General features: G+C 51.8%; 10 protein-coding genes across 10 annotated transcripts; 7 read left to right on the forward strand and 3 right to left on the reverse strand.

Moving 5' to 3' along the window:
* Positions 1-138: 138 nt before the first annotated feature.
* CC1G_04421 (hypothetical protein) lies at positions 139-4,865 on the forward strand (the record flags this gene model as incomplete). Its single annotated transcript, XM_001828398.2, has 6 exons — positions 139-484; positions 541-974; positions 1,032-2,048; positions 2,105-3,883; positions 3,941-4,634; positions 4,858-4,865. 6 exons carry the CDS (start codon positions 139-141, stop codon positions 4,863-4,865), a joined length of 4,278 nt encoding a protein of 1,425 aa, XP_001828450.2.
* Positions 4,866-6,461: 1,596 nt separating this feature from the next.
* Positions 6,462-7,418, forward strand: CC1G_04422 (hypothetical protein; the record flags this gene model as incomplete). The annotated part of the gene is made up of 4 exons (XM_001828399.2): positions 6,462-6,616; positions 6,682-6,720; positions 6,777-6,980; positions 7,040-7,418. The coding sequence occupies 4 exons, from the start codon at positions 6,462-6,464 to the stop codon at positions 7,416-7,418; spliced, it is 777 nt and encodes a 258-aa protein (XP_001828451.2).
* A 442-nt stretch (positions 7,419-7,860) lies between these two features.
* Positions 7,861-9,307, forward strand: CC1G_04423 (thioesterase II; the record flags this gene model as incomplete). The annotated part of the gene is made up of 8 exons (XM_001828400.2): positions 7,861-7,988; positions 8,243-8,528; positions 8,592-8,752; positions 8,808-8,880; positions 8,934-8,965; positions 9,019-9,055; positions 9,091-9,156; positions 9,212-9,307. The coding sequence occupies 8 exons, from the start codon at positions 7,861-7,863 to the stop codon at positions 9,305-9,307; spliced, it is 879 nt and encodes a 292-aa protein (XP_001828452.2).
* A 445-nt stretch (positions 9,308-9,752) lies between these two features.
* Positions 9,753-10,876, forward strand: CC1G_04424 (hypothetical protein; the record flags this gene model as incomplete). Its single annotated transcript, XM_001828401.1, has 3 exons — positions 9,753-9,862; positions 9,921-10,116; positions 10,166-10,876. The coding sequence occupies 3 exons, from the start codon at positions 9,753-9,755 to the stop codon at positions 10,874-10,876; spliced, it is 1,017 nt and encodes a 338-aa protein (XP_001828453.1).
* Positions 10,877-11,139: 263 nt separating this feature from the next.
* Positions 11,140-12,930, reverse strand: CC1G_04425 (succinate-CoA ligase; the record flags this gene model as incomplete). The annotated part of the gene is made up of 9 exons (XM_001828402.2): positions 12,840-12,930; positions 12,718-12,786; positions 12,587-12,659; positions 12,426-12,525; positions 12,284-12,374; positions 11,863-12,212; positions 11,536-11,775; positions 11,279-11,482; positions 11,140-11,224 (listed from the first exon to the last, which is right to left on the reverse strand). Exons 1-9 carry the CDS (start codon positions 12,876-12,878, stop codon positions 11,140-11,142), a joined length of 1,251 nt encoding a protein of 416 aa, XP_001828454.2. The 5' UTR covers positions 12,879-12,930.
* A 534-nt stretch (positions 12,931-13,464) lies between these two features.
* CC1G_04426 (hypothetical protein) lies at positions 13,465-14,381 on the forward strand (the record flags this gene model as incomplete). Its single annotated transcript, XM_001828403.2, has 6 exons — positions 13,465-13,687; positions 13,747-14,006; positions 14,062-14,103; positions 14,164-14,187; positions 14,237-14,291; positions 14,344-14,381. 6 exons carry the CDS (start codon positions 13,465-13,467, stop codon positions 14,379-14,381), a joined length of 642 nt encoding a protein of 213 aa, XP_001828455.2.
* A 688-nt stretch (positions 14,382-15,069) lies between these two features.
* CC1G_04427 (histone deacetylase Hda1) lies at positions 15,070-17,582 on the forward strand (the record flags this gene model as incomplete). Its single annotated transcript, XM_001828404.2, has 13 exons — positions 15,070-15,120; positions 15,184-15,236; positions 15,292-15,367; positions 15,419-15,536; positions 15,601-15,675; positions 15,736-15,843; positions 15,893-15,923; positions 15,981-16,122; positions 16,176-16,268; positions 16,321-16,429; positions 16,482-16,622; positions 16,676-16,843; positions 16,901-17,582. 13 exons carry the CDS (start codon positions 15,070-15,072, stop codon positions 17,506-17,508), a joined length of 1,773 nt encoding a protein of 590 aa, XP_001828456.2. The 3' UTR covers positions 17,509-17,582.
* Positions 17,583-17,882: 300 nt separating this feature from the next.
* On the forward strand, positions 17,883-18,913 carry CC1G_04428 (peroxisomal protein). The gene is made up of 3 exons (XM_001828405.2): positions 17,883-18,161; positions 18,251-18,452; positions 18,543-18,913. Exons 1-3 carry the CDS (start codon positions 18,004-18,006, stop codon positions 18,828-18,830), a joined length of 648 nt encoding a protein of 215 aa, XP_001828457.1. The 5' UTR covers positions 17,883-18,003; the 3' UTR covers positions 18,831-18,913.
* Positions 18,914-20,176: 1,263 nt separating this feature from the next.
* On the reverse strand, positions 20,177-21,009 carry CC1G_04429 (hypothetical protein; the record flags this gene model as incomplete). The annotated part of the gene is made up of 3 exons (XM_001828406.2): positions 20,177-20,280; positions 20,346-20,921; positions 20,988-21,009. The coding sequence occupies 3 exons, from the start codon at positions 21,007-21,009 to the stop codon at positions 20,177-20,179; spliced, it is 702 nt and encodes a 233-aa protein (XP_001828458.2).
* Positions 21,010-21,678: 669 nt separating this feature from the next.
* Positions 21,679-22,535, reverse strand: CC1G_04430 (Ras protein; the record flags this gene model as incomplete). The annotated part of the gene is made up of 5 exons (XM_001828407.2): positions 21,679-22,036; positions 22,095-22,128; positions 22,179-22,253; positions 22,394-22,415; positions 22,470-22,535. 5 exons carry the CDS (start codon positions 22,533-22,535, stop codon positions 21,679-21,681), a joined length of 555 nt encoding a protein of 184 aa, XP_001828459.2.
* Positions 22,536-23,291: the final 756 nt, after the last annotated feature.

Genomic DNA, 23,291 nt, shown 5'->3' on the forward strand with positions numbered 1-23,291 from the left:
AGGTTATATCCCCAGGTAAGCCTATTGGCATTGATTTTAAACAGCTTTCTAACAGATGTTAATCAATGAACCTACATTCTGTATCACAGTATATCAAGGGAAGACTAGAAACACGCAATTGCGTCCCGGGACGCGTTTATGGCTGCACTAGAAAGAGAAAGTTCTTCGCTGTCGGAATTGACCAGACAGAATGAATCGGGGGGCCTAGAGGATGGGGCTGCAGCCCAGGAGTCGGTGAAGGAAGGCTCCGCAGAGCAATCGGCATCTTCAAATGAATCGCAACCACAGCCTCAAACCCGTCCATCTCTCGTTCCTCTCGGCTCCAACCAGTCCTCGACTTCGACTTCGACCTCGACCACACCGACAACAGCCCCCAAGAAATTCAACTCCGTTAGCATTAGCAGGAAGTTCCTAGAGAATGCGCAAGCGGCTACTTCATCGTCTGCGAGTACAGCCTCAACAGCTAAAACAAGCGCCGCGGTTGGTGAGTGACCCCTTCCTTTCTTTATAGCGTATCGTGATTAACTTTCTGTGAAATAGTACGGCCACCTGCACAACCGACCCAGTCACAGTCACGACTCGTCGCTGCAAAGCTGACAGCCACCCCGTTTTCATCTTCTCCCGCTGGATGGCCACGGCCGTCATCAGTAGCCCCGACTGCTTCTCCCGGCAATACTTCTGCAGCCAGTACTCCCCCGCTGTCCAACTCCAAGGCCGCATCTCCAGCGCCTCAGAAACCAAAGGATGCGACCACCAAACCAGCCTGGAACACCAATGTCACTCCAGTCGTTCGGCCAGATATCCGACAGGACGACTTTCCAACAGCTGCTGAGGCGGTTAAAGGCACTGTTAAACCAAAACCTGAAGAGGCAAAGCCTGTCGAACCGATAAAGCCGTCTATCTCTTCGCGTGTGGAAGATGCAGATACTTTCCGTGGGGTACATCTCGATCCTAACGCCCACCACTGGGATGAGGTATGTAATGTGTAAACAAAACCGATATTCGCATTGGCTTAACAGCAGTGATTGCAGATGGAAGAGGATGATGATGATTTCCTCGGAGGGGTTGTCGAGTTTGGGGATGGGCGACAATATAAAGTAGAAACGGTTGAGGAACCCAAAGAGGAAACAAATCACGTACAGGATCGTTTCGCTGACGACTTTGACCGTAGCTGGCCTAAATCGCGCGCCTCTCCTGCCTCGTCAACTCGTGACATCCCTGCTCCACCCTCCGCTCATGATGCCTCACGTAGTCCAGCATTTTCAACCACCGGGCTGCATTCCTCACCTCGCGATGGTCCCCGGCAATTGTTCAATGAACGCTCAAATCGACTAGAACCCTACAACCACTCAAGAGGACCCATGTCGAGGCACAGAGATTTCGGAGAGCCTGTTCGAGTATTGCACAAACCTCCCAGCGAAGGTCCGCGGAGCCGCCGATTCAGCGGTGCAAGCAACGGATCTTCGTCAGCCTTGCCACCGCCAAGTCCCCGCGAATTTGGACGTCGAGACGGACCACCCCCAAGTCCAAGGATGCACCGTGACTTTGGACATGCCATGGGGCCGACGAGGTCATTTGGAGGAAGGGAACGGGATGGTAGAGGTTCGATGGGCCCCCCACCAGTACCCGCTCACGCGATCAAAGCTGCACAAGCGGCTGGACGACCCCTGCCGCCGCACCTCACCCAGGGCGAACCGCTTTCTAAACCAACGTTAGCGCCTGTCAACACGAGATCGCCTAGTATTCCTTCGCAATCACCGAGAGCCAACCTCGCGCCGTTGTCCGCAGTCTCCCAGCAAGATCCGATAACTCCTCTACTTCCGCCAGGTACAGATGTGGACGAGGTACGGAAGGAGTTGATGAAGACAGCGGCAGAGAGGGCGAAGCAACGTCGTGAGCAGGAAGAGGCGGAGCGTGAGGCGCAGAAGGAACGTGCGAGACGGAAAGCTTTGGAGATCGAGGAGAAGATGAAGGCTGCCGAGCTCGAGAAGGCCAAACAAGCAGAGGCAGCCAAGCCCCCTGTACCGCCGGCACCAGCACCCTCCAAGGTTTGTCCTTTGTGTCGTCTATTCGAGTCAGGCCTCGCTTACCACTTTTCGAATAGGCGAGCACTGTCAATGCCATTATCGAGGATGCGATTAAGAGTGTTCCCCCGTTTGTGGCCAAGCCTCGTTCAACGAGTGGGCCATCTAGTGCCCCTGGCAAGACATCTTCACTGTTTGGCTCTAGAGCCAGCACTACCTCTTCTGAGGAACCGAGCAATTGGAGGGCTACCGCCAAACCTGTCTCGCCAATCGTTCCCCCTGCTACCGCCCAAATACGTAAATCGTCTTCAGGTTTTGTTGCCTCTACCACAGTTGCTCTTGATGCTGCGGTCGATGGTGTCCGAGAGGATTTGGAAGTTGTCGACTTTGCAGACATGGCGAAATTGGTGAACGGTGCACCCGCAGCACTGCCTTCTGCGGAAGTCCCATCGTCACAGCCAAGCACGCGCCCACCTCGGCCTGTAGCCAGTGACTTCTTTGAAGATAAAGCACGACCTGCTGAAGTCCCCAAACCAGAAGAAAGCACTTGGCGTCGGAAGCCTGTCAGTGTTCCCAGCAAGGAGGCCGAGAAGGACGCCAAGGAATCCTCCCCTCCTTCGTCCAAAGTACCCGCGCCAATAGCACCTCCCGCCGACCAGCAGCCAGCGCCTAATACTACCAAGGAAACCATCTCGCACCCTGAACTACCCAACGGTCGTCACCCGGTCAACTTGCCCTCTCCTGCCCATCCGCATGTTCCTCGTTCGCCTCGGAACCAGACTTTTAACAAGGATGCCGGAATCTCTTCACTGGACGATGCCATGTCAAGGATCAAGGGAGCCATCAGTAATATGAAGGCCAACGAGGGTGCCAAAGAGGATGGTTCTCAATTCCCTGCTAGGTCAGGCTTCAAGTCATCGTTCCGGGAACGATGGGTACCTCCGGCACTTCGTCCTAAAACCGTTGGCTTTATCGACGAAGAGCATCACGAAGTATTTAATGTCACTGCGGAAGAACCACCTCATTCGCCTCTACTCGATTCCTCTCCCAAGGTTGCCCTCCCATCAACGTCGCAGCGGCGGGATCCCATCAGCAAGCGGCAACTCCATCTCTTCCACAAGCCACCTTTTGCGGCTCGCTTTGAATTGCTCAGCTTCGTTCCTCCCGTTGAGGGGATGAGCAAACGTGATTTCTCGGTGAACACCGTGTTGTTCAAGAAACCTGTGTTCTTCAGAGGCCAGATCAAGTACCGCGTCTCTATTCCCCGGACAAGAGGGCCTCGGTTTGGAGGTGGCCCTGGCAAGCTTACGGGAACTTTCGGTAAACCCACTGTCGCGGATGAGGCGAAGACCTGGAGGAAACCTGCGAGTTCACAGCCCCAGCAGCAAGGAACCGTCACTAATGCAACACAGTCACCGATTGATACCGGACTTCAAACGATGAGTCGCTCTCCGCCTCCTGACATCTCCGCTCCTGGACAATCCGAAACGAACTTGCCTAAGACTCCAACCGCACCCACGCCCAAAGTAGAAGCTCAGCCTCCTGCCGCCCGTCCCAGGGCACCGAAGATGCCGGCTGGCTCTGCTGTCGCCTTCAGACGGGACTCGAGAATCGATGTGGTTGATGACCAGAGTTTGAAGACTTCTGTTAATTTCATTGTTTCGGATGAACTCGAGGAATCGGTGGATAGTGCGAAGGAACAGTCGCCCAAGACACAGAACCCTGAACCTTCCAAATCAACATCTGAAGCCCCTGCTGCCACTGGTTCTGCCGATGCTTCTGCCACACCGGCTCAACTTGCACCTCAGCCCTCTCAGTCATCCGTCAGTGCAGCGGATGCTAAGTTCTCTGACAACTCGGTGAGTAGTGCAGTGTCTTTGCTAAATGGGATTTTATTCACGAACCATGACCTTTAGGCCGAGAGAGTAATAAGTTCATCACACCAGCCATCGCCTTGGGCGAGGTCTTCGATCAGCTTGCCGATGAAAGAGCCAACCTCTCGTGGTCCGGATCCTGAACACCTGAAGGCACTCTGGTCGCAACCCACGGAGAAGCCAGATCAGATTCGACCTGTCAATTCGCTGGAGGGCATTGCAGACGACCTGAGTTCAATACCCTTCACATATCCCCAGGCCAAGTCTGAGGATGGCGCTACGCCTCCACCGAATGCTCAACCTCCCTCTCGAATGTCCCTGCACGAGGTCACGCGCGCTTTCCAGCAAGTGCCTCAGTCCTCGAATGCTGCGCCTGTTCCTCCTCGGCCAGCGATCTCTCCGCCCTCTACCAACGCCCCTGTTGCCCGACCTACGCCTTCGAATACTAGCGGAGCCAACACTACTCCTGCAACGCCGGCCTGTTCATACGCACCCATACCCAACCATGCGCGACCGTCCTATGCATCGTACCCCTCCCCTCTCATGAGCCATTCCCCAGCGCCAGGGATGATGTATGCTGCACACCCACATCCCATGGCTGGCAGTCCGGTCCCAACTCGGATGCCTGTGAATGCACACACCCCACTGTACGGACAGTCAATGTGGATGCCTGGTCCACCAGGTCGGCCGTCTCCCTATCCCGCACAAATGATGACTTACGGCACCCCTCCGGGCGGTGGGTCGAATCCATACTCGCCACAAGCGCACACTATGCACATCAACCACCAGCAGCCGATGACGAATGGCATTCAAGGAAACAGGAGTCGGAACCCTGCGGTCAGTCCCGTCATGTCCCATGCGCCTATGTATCAAGCAAGTCCCATGCTTGTCCATCCCCCGCCTATGAACCAAAATTACCCTATGCCTAATGGCCGTGGACAGACTCGAACTGATGGTAGCAATTTGAATGGTCCACAACAGCATCCACAGTCGCAACAGCCTCATCTTATGTACCCCCATGCTCAGAACCCTCCCCAGTCTTTCTCTAGAACCGCTTGGTAGCTTTCGTACATACATTCTGTAGTCCAGCATGTTTTTTTTCTTCGTTGTCGATTATCGCTTTTTTTAGCTACCTGACTATGCTTGTTGTTATGCTATGTGTAAATTCTCCGTATTTCTGAGCATTGCTATCGTGCTCGATTTTGTCACTGTACCTCCTTTCTTCACGCTCCGGCGACGTGGTATGGGTCATGTATCCGGTCGTCCGGCTTGGTAAGTGCCCATGGCCCTCGGTCCTGTCGCCTGGGCAAGGCTCCAACATCTTGGCTTGAACCGCGACCAACACGCTGGATTGAATCATCTGTTGAATTCATCCGTCATGACAACACATGCGCTCGTCTGCACTGGCCACGGTGTGGCAGACACACGGCTGAAACAGGGGACCAGTGATTGGGGTGAACTTTCAGAAGCTCTGTAGTAGGTAAATCCATGCTATTCAGTCACCAGACCACACGCACGCTTTCTAGTTCCGTGACACTGCCCCAAATCTTCAGAGACTCTCTGGGACTCCTCTCCGAACGTTGTCTTTCACTTTTGCGAGGTCTTCCGGATCCTCGAGGGTGAGTCAACTTTACGATTGCCGAGTAATGACAGGAACCTGGACAGTAGAGATAGACGTGGAACTGCGAAGCACGCTTGGCGCCAGCGGAAACGCTTTTCACTGGATGCTGAATGTGGTGACCTGAACGCCGGTGGATCTACGTAACGTGGGCCCTGATCAGCGCTCAAGCAGCAAATCTCGGGTCAACTGAGAGGTATCAACCACACATCACCGGCACCCTTTCGAGACCTGCCTTTTACAGACCAAACCGGTGCTCTAGGGGCCGCAGCAAGTTGAGGTGGGTGTTTCAATTCATTCGCAGGAATGACTAACAGCATTGCCAAAGGATCCAGTGATTCTGAGTGTACAATCTCAGCGCTGGCAGGCTATACGTTTTCAGGAAAGACCGCTTGCGCTCGAGATTCGCTACCACTGCACCGACAGAACCCTGCTGCCAGATACCCCGCTTCAATCAGGTTATCTTGGTTGCAGGGCCAGCGAACAGGACTGGCGATCATCCAACAACCTCTCTGTCGACCACGCAAACCACCGACGTTGAGCTGGTTGACTCTGTCTTTGATGTCTGCAGTATATCAAGACCTCCTCTGTGCGACCAGCTGTCTTGACAGATGCGTTCATTTGTGGACCCAGAGCGCTGAAAACGTATGTCCCTTGTTGACCTGTTGACTATTTTGTAGGGCCACTGAATCCACAATGCGGAGCGGCGATTCAGATGTGATCGGCTCTCCCTTCTACGTTTTCCTTAGTCCGGAAAACCTGATCTTCCAACCTGTTATAAATGGAGGGGATGGGACTGAAGAAACCCCTCGAGCCGGCCTCCCCATACATCCACAAACATCTTGTCTGGCACAAGGAGTTTCTTCCGTCGCGTCCTTCGCCTCGAACCAATCAATTTCGACTCTCATTTACGCTCAACGCTCTCGCTCGTACCTCTTGCTAGCCATGGCCGGTCGTGTTGTCACCTCTGTTGTTGTTGCTTCTGCTCTCTTGCAGACTGTCGCCGCTCTCCCGTGCATTGGCTGTGGTCCCGGAGTGAGGTCAGCGCCAGGCCCCTCTGGATCTGGCAGCCCAACGTACGCCATCAACCCTGCCTTGGTGTGAGTCTTTCAGTAGCATCTGCGCTTGAATTTTCTAAATCAAACCTATCATTCTGTACTCTTAGGAGTCCCAAGCCCGGACCCACCTTCGCTGTGCCAGACCAGTACGCCGTTCGTCTTGACTCGAGAGTCTCGTCTGACCAATGGCCCTTTCATACAGCTTGAGGCCCGGATACGTCTACCATGGCCCTCCCGGTTCCCGCCCAAAGGGCCTTTCCAAGCCCCGGGGCTCATATAGGCCCCGCGAGCTCACCTTTGGGGATGAAGACGACCTCGTCGCCCGCCAGGGTGGCTGGAAGTCCAAGTTGAAGCAATTCGTCCCGAAGAACGAAGATCAGATGAAGGCCGCGACCGGCAAGTTCTTGTCCGTCTCCTCTCTTCGCCCTCTTGAAATTTCGGCTAACATGAGTAAAAATATTGCAGCCAAGGCTGGCGCGCAGCCAAAAACCTCTATAAATCTGGCAAGAGCGCTTACCGTACATACAAGGGCATCAAGAACAGCATACGTCCTCGAGACCTTGAACTGGTCGATGACTTGACCGCTCGCGAGTTTGACCTGGAGGAATTCGAGGCTCGCGACCTTTTCGACATGGATGACATCGAAGCTCGCGACTTTTCTACCCTCGAAGATATCGAGGCCCGTGACTTTGAGGACGTCGAAGCTCGTGGTTATGAGGGTTTCGATGATATCGATGCTCGAGAGCTCGCCCATGCTATCGTTGCTGACGAGGTATTCAGCCGCGACTTTGACGATGTCTACGAAACGAGGGAGTTTGACGGTTTTATGGATGACTTGGATTAAATTAATGAAGCTCTACTCTACCTCGATATATGTGTAATCGCCATGTATTCCATTCGTTCTCTCCCGAATGTTATGCACCACGAAATCAAACAGGACCGAAGATTGAAGTGCGGATAACATCCATTGAGCCCCCTTCCAGTTTCTTCGAGAAAGTCCTTATTACTGAGTCGAGAGGCATTAGGAGCTACAGTAGCCTGAGTTTACAAGACTCAGCAAGTCAACGAGCAGGAATCTGCCTCCGGCTATGCGGAATCTCTAGATCACGGATCGGCACCGGCTATTCTATAGACCAGACTATCTCCGAAAGCCGGTAACATACTGCGTCATATGAGTTTCGCGACGGCAACCGAGTCTTGCACGTACTATCACAAGGTTTGTCTGATTTAAAGCCTCTCTATGTAGCTTCAATCTCATCCTTTTTCTCTCTCTCCCAGAATCGACCATGGCTGAAACCGACCAAGTAGAACACGAGCAGATTTCCACTTCGTTGGAGGTGGAGAAGATCGATGTCAACCTCTTTCGGTCGAAATCGTTGTGGTTGCCTTTGCGTGCCCGGGGCGTGTTTGGAGGGTATGTGCGCCTCTGCAGGCTGTTGGGCGACACGCTAAGAGGATGATGCTGCAGACAGGTCATCAGTCAAGCCCTAGTCTCCGCGACGAACTGTGTTGATCCATCTTATGCTCTCCATGTAAGTGGTATGAATTTGGCTAGACGCCTCGGAACTGACCTCACCGTCCTCTCTAGTCCATGCACGTACGTGGATAAGTTGCCCCCGCAGTACCATCTTCCTGAACGATCTGAAACCAGTGTTACTTCCTCCTAAGCGCCTCCCCAGCCACACCCATCATCTACAGCGTCGAACGCATCCGCGATGGCAAATCCTACGTGACACGCTCCGTCAAGGCTATCCAAAACGGCCAGATCATCTTCATGATGCTCTGCTCCTTCCAGAAGCCTGAAGCTTTGCAACCTAATCACCAATGGCCCATGCCGCAGGCACCGCCTCCTGAAGAGTGCGAGTACCAGGAGGAGAAGTACAGGAGACTCATTGCTCAGAATGGGGATGGGATGTCTCCTAAGGTGAAAGAGTTGTACGAGGCTATCGCCTATGTGAGTGCTTTGGAATTATTTGGAGGGGGAGCGGAAGGATGACGGTCTCTGCATATTTCGTAGGAACGGTCACGCAGTCCTGTGGCTATCAAGGTGGCTCTGGAGCACGACGTCTCGGCGGATGGGATCGTGCGGTACATGTACTGGATGAGGGCACGCTCTATTCCTAAATACGACGCGCCATTCCAGAAATGCATCCTCGGATATGCCTCGGATTTGCAATTGTGAGTTGGAATATTGTTCCATCAGGTGTTTGTTTGCTGACATTCCTCTCTTTAGCATCGGAACTGCTTCTCGAGTCGTTGGCCTGCGAAGAGGGGCGAAAGAAGGGCAAAATCGCCTAGGGATGATGGTGAGTTCTGGCCAATCCATATCGGTTGACGGCTGTCTGATGTTCCTGCGCAGTCCACACTGGACCATACACTTTGGTTCTACAAGTGAGTGAACGAATCGCATATGGACAGGAAACACGAGACTGATGGTCAAACAGCAATGATTTCGACTTTGGTGATTGGGTTCTCTATGTGGTATGTTTTGAAACTTCTTCTGGCGACCTTCTCAGGCTCACGACGTCGTTCAGATTGACTGTCCCGCTGTTGGCTCTGGTCGGGCTGTCGTAACTGGCAGGGTAAGGACTTCTTCACATAACAACTCAGTCAGCGTTTAGCTCACTCCTCCCCCAGATTTATACCCGGGACGGCAAGCTGATCGCGGTTGCTGCACAAGAGGGTGTCATGCGTGCGGATGTGCGCCCACCCAAGCAAGACGCAAAGTTGTAATTCAACGGCCCATTGTACCATGTATCTATGTTTTCTTGTAATTAGTGTATTCTCTGCGAAGTCAAGTAATATTTCTCTCAATTGCAATCTTTTGAAGGTCCTGCGAGCATCGCATTAAATCTGGGAAGAGTTCACTTGGAGGAGAGGCTTAGCGCTGGTGGTGGACAGGGGCTAGTTACGTAAACAGCCCCTGTCTCTGTCCCTCGTTCTGTTCTCCTTTGCGCAGGCCTAGAGCCAAGGGCGCTAGGTGACAGTGCAATGCAAGCTGAGCACCTGTATCTGTCCTCATATGCAAGACAACCTCTTTTCTGTTCTACTTCCACATCCTAGCTGCCAGAAATTCTTTGACTGCGACGGTCAGTGCGGAGACCCGATGCTAGGGTTAGGGTCAACAGTCCTGTGAGATTCAGTCCGTAGCCTGCTGTTTCTTCCACAAACGCCCGCCATGTACGCAGAATCTTCAAATGGCCAACCAAACAACCGACCTCCTCAAGGCCAATTCCCTTCGAGCAGCCATGGATCTAAAAGGCGGGCGCCTCCACCTGAAGAACCAAGGTACGTCGCACACCGTGCTCATTACTTTTCTTCCTGCTCATGGCTACAATCTGTTCAGCCCCATAAACACGACAATCCCACCGCTTTCAGACTACAATTCTTGGTATTACCCCTCGCAAGGGTACGACTCTGACGAAGAAGACTCGCGAGTCGAGTATAGGGACGGAAATTGGGGACATAAAGATGCAAAAGGCTCTCGGTGGCTTCGTAAGGGCAAAATTGCTGCATGGGGGCCAGGGATGGACGAATGGGAGGTGTGTATCGACTAGACTGCCATCATGAATGACTCTGAAGCTCAGCTAGGCTCAAGAGCGAGCGCGAAAACGCCTCAAGCTCATGCTGCCCCAACCTCGCCGGTCGCCTTCACCCCCTACAATCCCGCATCTGGCACGGTCACCGTCTCCACCACTCGTATCGCCCTACCCACCGCCGCAATCCACACACTTGAGCTACTCTTCATTCGTCATGGACAAATCCGTAACCCACACATTCCGCTCTCGCCTGATGGACGAGCTTGAGCAAGCTACCAACGGCCTCATCGAGGGAGAGGCGACGATGCGGCGGGCACTAGGTCGACTTTGGCAAGTTATGAGCGAAGATCCTGACCTCAAACATAAAAAGTCGTCGATTGTTCCCAAGCGGGAGGATGAAGATGAGGCACAGGACGATGGCGACGACCCAAGGACGCGACGAGTCGCGCGTGCACCCGACTTGACACCGCCCACGCACAAGATATTCCTGCTCTCGCATGCCAACGGCGGACCTGCTCCATACGATACTTCGCATTTCACCGCTCCCGAGAGGCAGATGGAGACCCTCGAAAAGTCTTTGGCGACTCTGAGGGAGTTGCAGGATGATGGTAGGGAGTACATGGAGCGGCTCCAGGAGATCAGGGAAGGTCTGGGTGATGTTCGCGCGCAGCGCAATGTCATTTGGAATATGGTTAGGGAGAGAGCGATACAGGAGATGCAGGAAGCTGCTATGACCTTGGCTGCGCGGCAGATGCACGCCTAGACAACCAGTGTATATTCATTCACTTGTACATATCATTATTACCCCCAACTTCGTCGTCACAACAGTTCCCACCAAGCCCACCTTTATTCAAGGATTATCGTGTACATTGAGCCTTATTACAGTTGCGAGTGGAAGAGAAAGAGTGTGCTCATTTTAAAGAAAGCGATTAAGCTAAAGTCTAAAGTGTCTGTGGCTATAAGATCGAAGGTGGTAAATTGACTAATAATCTAGAGAATGTCGGGCGGGTATAGAGGGTATGCCTACTAAAGAGCGAGCTGGACGGCCTTCTCCGCAGCTTCGTCCAAGCTGTCGAAGGGAATGATCGTCAGACCCGAATCCTTGATCATCCTGCGAGCCAGGTTAGTTGTAAAAAAATGCATGGACAGAGACAGAGACACGTACTGCTTGGCTTCTGCCTCCTTGGTTCCCTTCAACCGGACAACGAGGGGAATGTTGAGGCCGAGCTCCTTCGTGGCTTTGATGACACCCTCAGCGATGTAGTCGCATCGCATGATACCACCGAAGATGTTAATGAAGATGCTCTTGACTTTGGGATCAGCCAAAAGGATTTCGAAAGCCTTCTTGACGGTTTCGGGGGTTGCTCCTCTGTATGATATTCGTCAGTCATTCTCTTCTTTCGTACAGGAACTAAGACGTACCCTCCAACGTCCAAGAAGTTGGCGGGATTCCCTCCATGGAGCGCCAAAACGTCCATGGTGGCCATAGCCAAACCAGCACCGTTCACCAAGCACCCAATGCTTCCATCGAGCTTGATGAAGTTGAGGTTGGCCTTCTGTGCTTCAACCTCTGAAGGCTCCTCTTGGGAGATATCTCGGAGAGAGAAAACCTCTTGTTGTCGGAACTCTGCGTTATCGTCGAAGCCGAACTTGGCGTCCATGCTGCAGCGTGGAATCAGCACACCCGGTACAACGAACGTTTCTTCACCCGTGCCAGGGAAGAAATGGATAGGCGAGAAGTACACTCACCAGAGAACAGCACCGTCCTTGGTCAAAGCCATAGGGTTAATTTCGATTTGAGTGGCATCCTTCTCTTTGAAGATGCGGTAGAGGTTGATGAAGATGTCAGCGGCCTCGGATTGAGTCTGCTCGTCCTTGAAGCCGAGTTTTTGGGCAATTGCAATGGCTTCAGGTTTTGAGAGACCCTTTTCAAAGTCAATTGGAGTGGTGATGATTGCACTCGGGTCCTTGGCGGCGACCTCTTCAATGTTCATACCACCCTGGGCTGAAGCAACGAGGACGACGCCTTGTGTTGTGCGGTCGTTCAAAACGGCGACGTAGTATTCGTGTTCGGGTTGACGGCGCTCTGCGAGCATGACCTAGTTTGTTCCGCCAGCCGGGATTGAGCAAGGCGCGCGGAACAAGTTGGAAGATAACGGAAATGACATACAGCGTTGCAGATTCGTCCACCAGCGCCGGTTTGCTTGGTGATAAGTTTAGAGCCAATCATCTTGCTGGCAAAGTCCTTTGCTTGCTCGGCGCTGAACGATAGTTAATGGAATGTTGGTTCCGGATTGAAAACACGGGCCTACCTGTCGACCATATGAACACCTCCTTGCAAACCGGTGTCGAAGTGACCCTTTCCTCGACCACCGGCCAGAACCTGGGCCTTGATAACTAGTTTATCCGTTCCTAAGATCCACAAGCGCTCAGCTTTGGGGGTCATTCAACCCGGGTAGCCAGATGTGCATACCAAAGTTCTTTGCAACCTGGTAAGCCTCTTCAGGGGTGTGTGCAGCAACGCTCTTGGGCGTAGGAATGCCGTACTAATTCATTCAGAGTAAGCCAAAGTTCAAGTCGAAATAAGCCAATTTTTTTACGCACTGAGTTCAACAGTTTCATGGACTGGTACTCGTGTATCGACAGATGCCGCCTCTGTCCTGCAGATACGGCCTTCAACCGCGCTCAATCAGCCGGTTCCCGCCAATGTTTTCGGAAAAGCTCACTCTAGCCAACGGCCTGGCACCACGAAGCATCGCGAACATCGTGTAAAGGGGTCGAAAAAGGTAAGGAAAACGAGAATAAAAAAGAGGATGGAGTCGCGTTCGATGACGAGGAGGACACCGGCAGAAGCGACCGTCACAGCCGTTGAGTCCGAAAAAGGCAGTTGCTTAGTCAGCTGGTGTATTTCTTTTCGATGAGAGAATTTTCACGGTCTTCTCCCAAGCACCAGAGTGCAGACGACGGTCGATGCGAAAAGTGCGCTTCCAGTCTCTCACCAGTCTTCCTTCTGGGTTGACGTGGCAAAGCTCTGGAAGACCGACTTTTTTTTCTCGCTTTGAGTTCGAGCGACTTAGATCCGTGGGTCGTACGAAATTGAGCAGAGAGACATCCCTGCAAGGCCAGGCTGGTCATGCGGCCGACCGGCGACGCCCCGGGGTTGTGCGTGGCTCCAAGAGAGTGGCAGCTGGGATCGTTGGGGTTCTGACTGCATCGTGGAGAAGGCGAGGCTGGGGGGAAAGGGGGGACGGAGCTTTAGAATTCCTGTAGTATTTATACCGCCAAAAATGACCCAGACCATTTCCCCGTCGATCAACGTTCACGGTCTCCCGCTCAGGCTGTTTCCTGATCATGATGCATCCCACAGTTGGCAACGGTGCTCTTCAATACTCCGCCAACAACACCATGCCGCAATCATCGGCCAAAATTCCTGCAAGCCCAGACGAAACTGTAGTTCAACAATTATCCGTGGCCAAGACGGTTCTAAACCAGGCCATAGATTTGTTGGACAATTATTTGACCAGCGATGATCAGCTCGCGGTGCACTCAAAGTACCTCCCTGGCTCGACTATCGGTAGGCGATCTTCATGCTCGACCCCCTGGAATCGTCTAAACTCGTTTATACCATTCCAGGGAAGCATCTGCGTCATGCACGAGACCACTTTGCGTTGCTGTTAGACTGTATGGCCAAACCGCCACCCCACGTTCTGTCTTATGACACCCGCATTCGCAATACACCGATGGAGACGAGTCGTTCAGGCGCCAAACAGGCTCTTTTGGACACAATACAGCAGTTAGACGCCGTCGTTCCCGGTTCCAAATTCGATCAGCCCCTCAAGTTGCACGCCATCACGCCTTACATGCACGAATTTGAATCTACATTTGGACGAGAAGTGGGTCTGCGCGGTTGTAGGCACCGTTCACACAAGCTCACCCATTTTTCGATAGCTCTGGTTTGCAAGTCTTCACTGTGTCCACCACTGGTCGATGGCGAGTCCCCTCCCTTTTTCTTCAAAATCTTCGAATAGTGCTCATTCATCAACTATATAGGTTCGCGTAATCGCCGGTGAACTGGTTTGTCGTCTCATCTGCTTCCATCTTCCAATTGTAACCTTTTCTCTAGGGAATAAAACTCACCGACGACTTTGGATTCGCACCATCTACCCTTGTCTATCAAGGTGAAGCTTCTTCCACTCTTCAACAAAACAGTGGGGCTTGACGCAAGATTAGACCGGGACTATGCGCCGCTCGGAAAGGCCAAGTTCTGAGTCGAAGAGGGGTATTGCTTGGACACAGGTTGCTACTGCGTACAAAAGTACATCTTAGCGAGTAGTATACTTCTACTTGTAATATCTAATTTCAGCTTTTACTCGAGTTGCTTCGTGGTGAGGTCGACGCCATGTGTCCCATCGTGCATGATAGGGGCTTTGTACCTTTTAGGTGCCTTAGCCCCTGTCGTCTGAGCGTTCTGTTTTCGTTCAAGTTGGTACGCGATACCGGATGGCATGAACCCACTGTTTGGACAGCCTGGGATGCAGAGGTTAGTTGAATAGCAGTGCATATATATCTTTAAACCTTGTATAGGTCAAGGGGCGCGAATTTTGGGGAACGAGTTACGAGAGTCGATAGATCCTTCCCGCTTCCCCTGCGTGGCCAGTGTGTTTCCACCCCTTTCTCCTCTTTGCTACCACATCATGCAGTATTCTCATCGCTGTCTGACATGGAATTGAAAAACTTTGACTAGCTTTGACTTGAGTCGTTTTTTTTGCGCTTGAAGGATGTTGACGCCCAAGAATTAGCCATCGCCACAATTGGGCCAAACAATGATGGGATCTTCAGAACGAGAGTTGCAGCGTTCATTCACCCGTCATTTGTACTGACAACTCGCACCTTTCTTGCTCTCTTAATAAAACTATGCAATAGTTCTTCACGCCTCAAACGAAACGATTACACGAAATGGGCGACAAATGGACACCAGTTGAAGGCGAAAGCCAGAAGAAACGAGTTGTAAGTGGGAATTTCCTTTCCGTTCTTTCGGTTGGGGGACGCGAAACTGAGATCTCTTTCTAGTGCTACTTTTACGATTCTGATATTGGCGGGTTCCATTATGGACCTGGTCATCCGTGAGCTCTAATCCATGCTCGATTCTTGAATGCGGCCAACGTTTTGAGTTTGTAGGATGAAACCTACTCGAATCCGGATGTGCCATTCGTTGGTCATGAACTATGGTTTATACAAGAAGATGGAAATCTTTGTGTGTATACCTGCCTCTAATGAATCCGCAAAGTGCTTACCTTGTATTTAGCGCGCCAAACCAGCAACTAAACGCGAAATGACCCAATTCCATTCGGACGAGTATGTCGAGTTCTTGAGCAAGATCACCCCCAACAACATGAACTCGTTTGTCAAAGAACAACACAAATGTGCGTTTTGGCTTGGGAATAAGTGTTTTGGGCACGCAATTGGTTGACTTGGTTTCTTTTCTAGATAATGTGGGAGACGACTGTCCTGTATTCGATGGTCTATTTGAATACTGCTCGATATCCGCTGGTGGCTCTATGGGTACGTGCTTCCCCCATGCTAAACTGGCCGCGTGTTTTCTGATAAAGGATTGCCCTTTAGAGGGTGCTGCGCGTCTGAGCCGTGACAAATGTGATATTGCTATCAACTGGGCTGGAGGACTGCACCACGCAAAGAAGAGCGAGGCCAGTGGGTTCTGCTACGTAAATGGTGTGTGGATTCTACCAAACAGCAGGAGAAAGCACCTAACCTTCCTCAGACATTGTACTCGGTATCCTGGAGCTTTTGAGGTGGGTGCAAAACCCTCGCCTACCTTTTGGTAGAAATCTAACCTCCTCTATTTCTAGGTACCACAACCGAGTGCTCTACATCGATATCGACGTCCACCACGGAGATGGTGTAGAGGAGGCATTCTATACCACTGACCGGGTGATGACTGTCAGTTTCCACAAGTACGGCGAATACTTCCCTGGAACTGGTGAACTACGCGTACGTCTCTTTCTTCCACTGTCCAGAGAAACGCATTGAAGGAGGTGGATTAGGATGTTGGAATTATGAAAGGAAAATACTATTCCCTCAACTTCCCATTACGAGATGGTATCTCGGACGAGAACTACAAATCTGTCTTCGAACCGGTGAGTTGGTTTTCGTTGGGTAGGGAAGCTTGTGGCTGACGATGTCGGACAGGTAATTCGCTCGGTGATGGAAACCTACGATCCCTCTGCTATTGTCCTCCAATGTGGAACGGATTCTCTGTCCGGAGACAAACTCGGCTGCCTCAACCTCTCCATGAAAGGTCGGGAGAGCTTCTACACTCTGGATCGATGTGTTATTGACGCGTCATTCAGGCCACGCCAACTGCGTAAAGTTTGTCAAATCGTTCAACAAGCCTCTCTTGCTCCTTGGTGGTGGTGGATACACGATGCGTAATGTCAGTCGTGCATGGGCGTATGAGACTGGTCTAGCTGCTGGTGTCGAGCTTAACCCTGGTAAAGTGCTCCCCTACGTCTCCGGGGCATTCAACGCTGACTATTTGTTCCAGAAATTCCCGTAAACGAATACTACGAGTATTTCGGCCCAGACTACCAACTGGATGTTAAATCCTCAAATACGGACGACCTCAATACCCCGGCCTACCTTGATAGAGTGAAGCGGATAGTGTTGGAGAATCTGCGACATACGCAGGGACCTCCCAGTGTGCAGATGACCGGTACGTGCTGTGGATTGCTTTCAAGTGATGTGGGTCCTCATCCCAAATGGCTTTTAGATATCCCCTCCATGCCAATCGACGCCGACATTGATGACCCCAACCAGGACGAAGATATGGTGGACCCCAATGACCGCCGACCAATGCGACTATTGGATTCGCGACGGCAAGCGGATGGGGAGCTGTCAGACTCTGATGACGAAGGAGAAGGAGGTCGACGGGATATCGCTTCCCACAAGGATCGTGAATCCAATGGAGAGGGAGCAGGCCATAAATTCGGAATGGGGGTTGGCATCATGGCTTCTTCGTCTGCGGCAACCCATGGAGCTGGGCCTAGTGGTCATACGACTGCTGCACAAATCCTATCTGCTCCAAAGGCTGATGCACCTATGGACGTTGACACCCCGACGTCCGAGACTGGTAGCGCCCCTGTAACCGAGGGAAAGAGTAGTGAAGTGAACGGCGGTGGAGGGGCTTCTGCTGGTGCCGTCGCCGCTTCTGCTGGCCCCTCTTCTGCATCCGGACAACCTGCAGCACCAGCGGCTGAGCCAGCTAAGGAGGACAAGGATACGGCTATGGCTGTTGAAGAGCCCAGTGAGCCTAAGCCCTCTGAGCCAGCGTCATCGACAGCCGCTGCTGCTCCTGCTCCTACCACTTCTACGACCTGATGACACATCGTTACTAAATGTTGTACTTGCTCTGTGTTTTCCGCGTGTATTGAATAATAATACCTCTTGCTTGGGTTTACATAGTTGGTTCTGTCTGTTTTCAATAGGGGCATATGCCCTAAACCGTCGTTGCCTAATCCGATTCTCTGTCGCGTATTCCATCATCATCCTCATCGTCGACCACATCCTCCACGACACGTCTACAAGTATCTTGAGCGTCAATTATACCCCACAGTCACTGTCATCGACGGTGCAGAGCCTTGCAGAGCAGCAAAACTCGTCTCCGGTTGTTTCACGGTCAAAACTGGTTCCGCATGATGCCCCGCGTTGCGCACATGTGATTCCCCGGACGGATATTCCCTCTTCCTCTCCCCCACCGACGACCAACCTCCTAACCCTCTCCTTGACTTGTTACCTCTTCATTGAGGCTCGACTCATCTACAAAGTCAAGAACTAGCCTTTCAAACTTCTTCACGAACCAATCCGAAACCGAAAATGTCAACGTCACTTGCTCTCATTAACGAAATCATCCAGAACCCGGCGTTCCATGACTACCTTGCCATCCTCAAAGGCGCTCGCAATGGGTTCGTTTATGGCGTTAAAGTGCGGTTCCCTCATGCACTTGTGATGTCTATCTTGTTTGGACGCGGAGAGTGAGTTGCTGCCTTTCTCTGGAAAGTCGTCCAACCTGAGACTGACGGATCCGGGTGGTCTTGTTCTCTTCTTCCTTCCCGCCCGTTAGTTGGCAGTCAAGAGCACGAAACATCTTCCGAGCTACGAAACAGCATGCCTTCAATCTTGCCAAATTCGTGACGATCTACAAGACGCTGCTCTTGATGCAGAAGAAGATGAATCAAGGCAAGGAGAGGAGTTTGGATACCTTTATCGCCGGTCTTATTGGAGGATATTTCGTCTTTGGAGAGCGGAATGCTGTGAATGAACAGGTTCGTTTTCAGAGTTCGCCTTCTTTAGGATTGCGAAAAACAAAATGGAAGCTTGGGAATTCTGACCTTTCCGTTTTGTTACTCCTTTAGATCGTTCTCTACGTCGTATCCCGAGTAGTCGCCTCCTTCATTCCTCGCGCGTCTTCCGGGTACAACACCTCCCCGGACTCTGCTCTGGCCGGTACCCCCGTCAAACCCCTCCCACCCAACTCGAAGTACTTCACCGTCTTCGCGGCTCTTTCCTGGGGCGCTGTAATGTGGCTCTTCAGGCACCGAGGCCAGACGATCCAACCGGGCATGTTCAACTCTATGAAATACCTCTACCTCGATTCGGAACACTGGAAAGATCTCCGGACGCTTTTCTGGCATAACACTTAGAGAGGTGCACCACCCCACCTATCTTTATTCTCAGGAAATATTAGAGGGGGATTTGGGGGGTATACCCGGTAGAGGAGAGAGGGGTGTGGTGGACGGGTACCTGTTCTTGGAAACGAACGAACGGACGAATCTTTCGAGCCACCGCGAACGGGGAGTCTGGATAGACATCTCTCTCGGGAAGGACATTGACTCGGTGACGCTTCTGTTCCTAGCTTCCTCGATATGGGTGCCTGTCCCGTGTTGCTGTGCTTACTTTATGATTCCTTACTTTCGGCGTAATAGACTGCAGAGTTTGTGGTGCCACCAAGTTTCTCCGCAGGTCTACATGTTTCTGGAGCGCCTTCTCCCACTTCTTTTAGACGCTTGGACACAACCAACCCCTGTTCCCAGGCATTTGTCGGGGTTCTTGTGAACGGCTTTTAGCTGTAAGCTTCCTGTTGTGAGAAGTATTGGACGGGATGGGTGAGTTTGTTGGTGGTCACAAGGTCAGTGCAGTGGGTTAACCAGAACCAGAATCGCTGCTCTGTGTGGGTGTGGATGTGAAACGGGAACCTCTTGGGAGTGGTTCTCAGAGCTTGGAAGGAGCTTAGCAGACCCACGAATTTGGGGGTCTGTGAATAAATCGGACTAGTTCGAAGTATAAGCCTACCATCTAATCCTTTGACGCTGACATCTCAAGTGAGAACATGACGGGGACGGAGGACGGAGAGGGCTACAGCAATCAGATCGCACACCCTCGAGGCATATTATATCTGCGACACATCGGGAAGTGAAGGGTCCGTCCAGGATCCCTGGGACTCGGCTGAAAGTCGTCGGGACGGACCCCTGCATAAGCACGCGAGGAGGACGGGGGTTACGACCGAAATGAAAACAAGGACCTGGTACATAGACGCATTTCCTTACTCCTCGGAACGGGTGAAATCGTTCGAATTATGACTCCAGATACCCTTCAGGGAGTTTATGTAGGGCCCAAGGTATCCTCCGGCATTTGTACTGCAAAAAAAGGGAAAAGATTAATTGTGGGCTTTTTGTTCCGTCATTTGTGTTGGGCTCGGGATCGAGGCAGGGAAAAGATAAGCGAGAAGGAAAACTGTAACGAAGGAATGGGGAACCGGGATGAATATTGGGGAGGAGACTTACGGCAAGCATTTCGACTGCTGCGATGCATGCTTTATGACATGTACTGCAATCCCGGAACGTCTCTTCCAGAGACCTCATTTCGTAGGCCACGTCGCTTCCTGGACACGATGAGGTCAGTCAGTCAGTCGGTCGGTCAACTCCATCCGCCAGACACGCTGACAGGCACTTCGGATTACCGAGATGCCCGTGGACAGAGGAGAAGGGGATTATAGATTGAACTGACCTGTTTCGATCCTTGCAAGCAGGCTTTTACGGCGTGTATCCCAAGCCGAGCGTGTACTATCGCGATGAGCGGAGCATTCGCCATATCCTGCCACGAAATAGGTAAAGACGTCAGTGGGACAATAGAGACAATACAAGGCGTCGACGCCGTACCATGGGGGAAAATATCCTCGTTCAGGACAAGATCGCGGAGTGCCTGTACTCGGAAGTCCTGGAATCGTAAGATGTCATGGAAGGCTTCTACCGAGGGGATCCAAGCTTTGACTTCCTCCTTGCTATACTTTGCAAGAGGGAGGAGATATTGGGTAACGATATTGGCCACATCCGCCCTGTAATGCGCCATCGCAATCCCATACACTCTCAACCCATTCTCAGGTGCATGAGCCAAAAGATGAGCCTCGAGCCCCTTGACGATTTCCTCGTCAAATAGGTACTTGTCGATGAGTTTTAGAATGACGAGCTCGAGGAGGGGAAGGGGTATTACTGTCGAAGTGTCGTATTTCTTTTGATAAGTGTATGGATCGGTTGAGATTTCGACAGGGGGTTTAGGTGGGTCATGGAGTAATTTCAGCAAGATGGTGAGCGTGTCAGCCGACTCGTCCAGGTCCACCACTGGGGGTGCCTTGTTCAAGTCTGGGTCACCACCAGGCACAGCGGACGGCGGGAAAGCTCCTTGGGCATTATTTCCTGCACCAGATTCCCCTGAATCGCACATGGAAAACATATCGCCTGTTACAGTGGACGTCGAATATGTGAGCAGAGCTTTAACCCCATCGATTCAGAAAGAATTCGTACGGAAGACTTCACTTCTCTGCATCGCAGAGCGGTGTACCCCAAATGTTACATTGTCGGGTAAGGAACGGACATGGAAATCTGGATGTTTGCATTCGAAAGTAGTCCACATTGCGGAGATATAGCTGGGGGCGGGAGAAAGGAGAAAGCGAGGGGTAATAACAAGGAACCAAATTGTTCAATTGTCGGTGACAATTTATGGGCAAAAATGGATCAAATCCCCATAGGCTGCGTACTGCGGGGAGTTTCTGTTACCCCAGAGCGGCGCCGTGCTAATCTGAGGAGCGCAGTATCCACGCCGTCTCTGGCCAGGGACTGCAAGAAGGGATGGGGGAGTGTACTCACACGTCCATGGCTGTGAATGATTGATGAAATGACTATCATAGCGGTATATCGACAGAGAACATGCCAGTAGTAAAGTGAAAAGCCAACTCTGTCGGGACACATGAAACTCCCTAGCCCTAGTAAGAAATGATGCTGAAGACATTGATGCTGATATATGCAGAAAGGGGGGTAAGAGGGGGAAATGTCAAATATCAAGATGAAAGCGGGGGAGATGCTACATGCAAGGAAAAGAGCAAAAGGAAGAGGTACACAAAACATATGGGGTGGTATCATTGAGAAGAGGTAAAAAAAAACGATGGCAGTCTAAAGAAACGAAAACACAAACACCCTAGTGATCCCAGAAAAGTTCCTACATGATAATACACTTGTTTTTCTTCTTGGGTTTCTGCGGCTCCTGAGCGGATGTTGGTCCGGATTCTATGCTTCTCGTCTGTCGCAGCGCACGAACCAAGTCCGTGAATAATCGCTCGACGTTTTCTGCAGTCTTTGCCGACGTCTCGACGAATTCGCAGCCAAACTGTCGAGCAAGCGCGCGTCCTTCGTCTCTTGACACTTCGCGCTCGTATGTCTTGTCGCATTTATTGCCCACAAGCATGAATATTGGATCGCCACGCTTCACTTTGCGCATTGACTGCCGGAAAATCTCCAGACGATCGAATGTAGATCGGGAAGCGATAGAATAGACGAGGATGAAGCCTTGACCCTCACTGTGAAGAGCGATGAGTAAAAGGTTGTATGCATGGCCGATGTGGAAAAGTGGCGTACCGGACCCATTGATCACGCAAGCTGGCGTATTCCTCTGTGGGGAAATGGTCAGCGGGGAAGGGCCTGGGGGGGAGGAAGACGTACCCTGTCCAGCAGTGTCAATAACCTCTACAAAGCACATTTTGTTGTCCACCACCAGCTGTCTGCGGTATGCGTCTTCTATTGTGGGATCATAGGTCTAGGGGCGGACGATAAATGGGAATTCGCGGATGGAGATAGCGGTATGTGTGCCTACCTCTGTGAATGGACAGGGGCACCCGGTCAGCGACGGATTGAAGACACGGGGACGCGATACTCACCAACAAAGCAGTTGAGAGTGAACTATAGAGTGGTTATTAGGTGGTGTAGATCGAGGGGAATTGGGAGTGCGCTCACCTGGACTGCCAGAGCAGTTTTACCCACACCACCATCACCCAGTACAGCGACTCTCCAGTTATCCATGATTGCAGTCGGTTGTCGTTAGGGTCGTAAACGAGACTTGTTTAATGGAAAAGGGGGACGATGCGTGCAGAAAAGACGAAAGGCGATATGTGCTGTGGCTGGTGGTACAGAATGTGGCCGGGCGTCGAGAGAAAGGGTGGATAGGAGAGCAGAAAAGAGAAGGATAGTTGAAGAAAAATAAAGAAAGCAGATGTTGTGGTCGTCGAAGTTCGTGGAGGTCGTAAAGAAAGGCGGAAAGCCTTGGACTATCTGGCAGCAAAGCCTTGAGAGAGAACGAGCCGATGGGCAAACAACTGGTTCGGCCCTCCTGCGACTCGGTCTATTTCAAGCTCTCCCTATTATGGTACATGGAAATATTAGTCAGCGCAAATACTTACAGATATCACTGCCTTCATTTCTTTTTTGTCCGTTTCAATATTCTGACTTGCAGTCATAGAGGCAGTACATTACACAGTTCCTGCTGATATCTTCTTCCATCCAAGAACTGCAGTGTAACCGGTCTACAACGACTCTACACACCTACTACTACCCTTTCTGCACCCGTTCGGGACCAAACCAGGTCGTCCGACCGCGTCCTCGTGTCATGTTTTCACCCTCGATTTTGCCAAGGACCAAATCAGGTCAACAATGGAAGTGCAGCGGCATCCTCTGCGACGTGTTTCTTCCTCTTCAGGGTTCTTGCCAGAACCATCTTTTCCTGATATACATTCGCACCCCGTTATGGCTCGTTTTCTTCGAGGAACACCGAGAAACCGA

The sequence above is a fragment of the Coprinopsis cinerea genome (genome assembly GCF_000182895.1).
Source record: "Coprinopsis cinerea okayama7#130 chromosome 1 map unlocalized cont3.1, whole genome shotgun sequence".
NCBI lineage: Eukaryota > Fungi > Basidiomycota > Agaricomycetes > Agaricales > Psathyrellaceae > Coprinopsis > Coprinopsis cinerea.

Bases quoted from the DNA above. Each gene is read 5' to 3' on its own strand.
- CC1G_04428 (XM_001828405.2), top strand. From the start codon at position 18,004: ATGTCAACGTCACTTGCTCTCATTAACGAAATCATCCAGAACCCGGCG. The intron at 18,162-18,250 runs GTGAGTTGCTGC...CCCGCCCGTTAG, and splicing joins ATCTTGTTTGGACGCGGAGA to TTGGCAGTCAAGAGCACGAA. The intron at 18,453-18,542 runs GTTCGTTTTCAG...TTACTCCTTTAG, and splicing joins GGAATGCTGTGAATGAACAG to ATCGTTCTCTACGTCGTATC.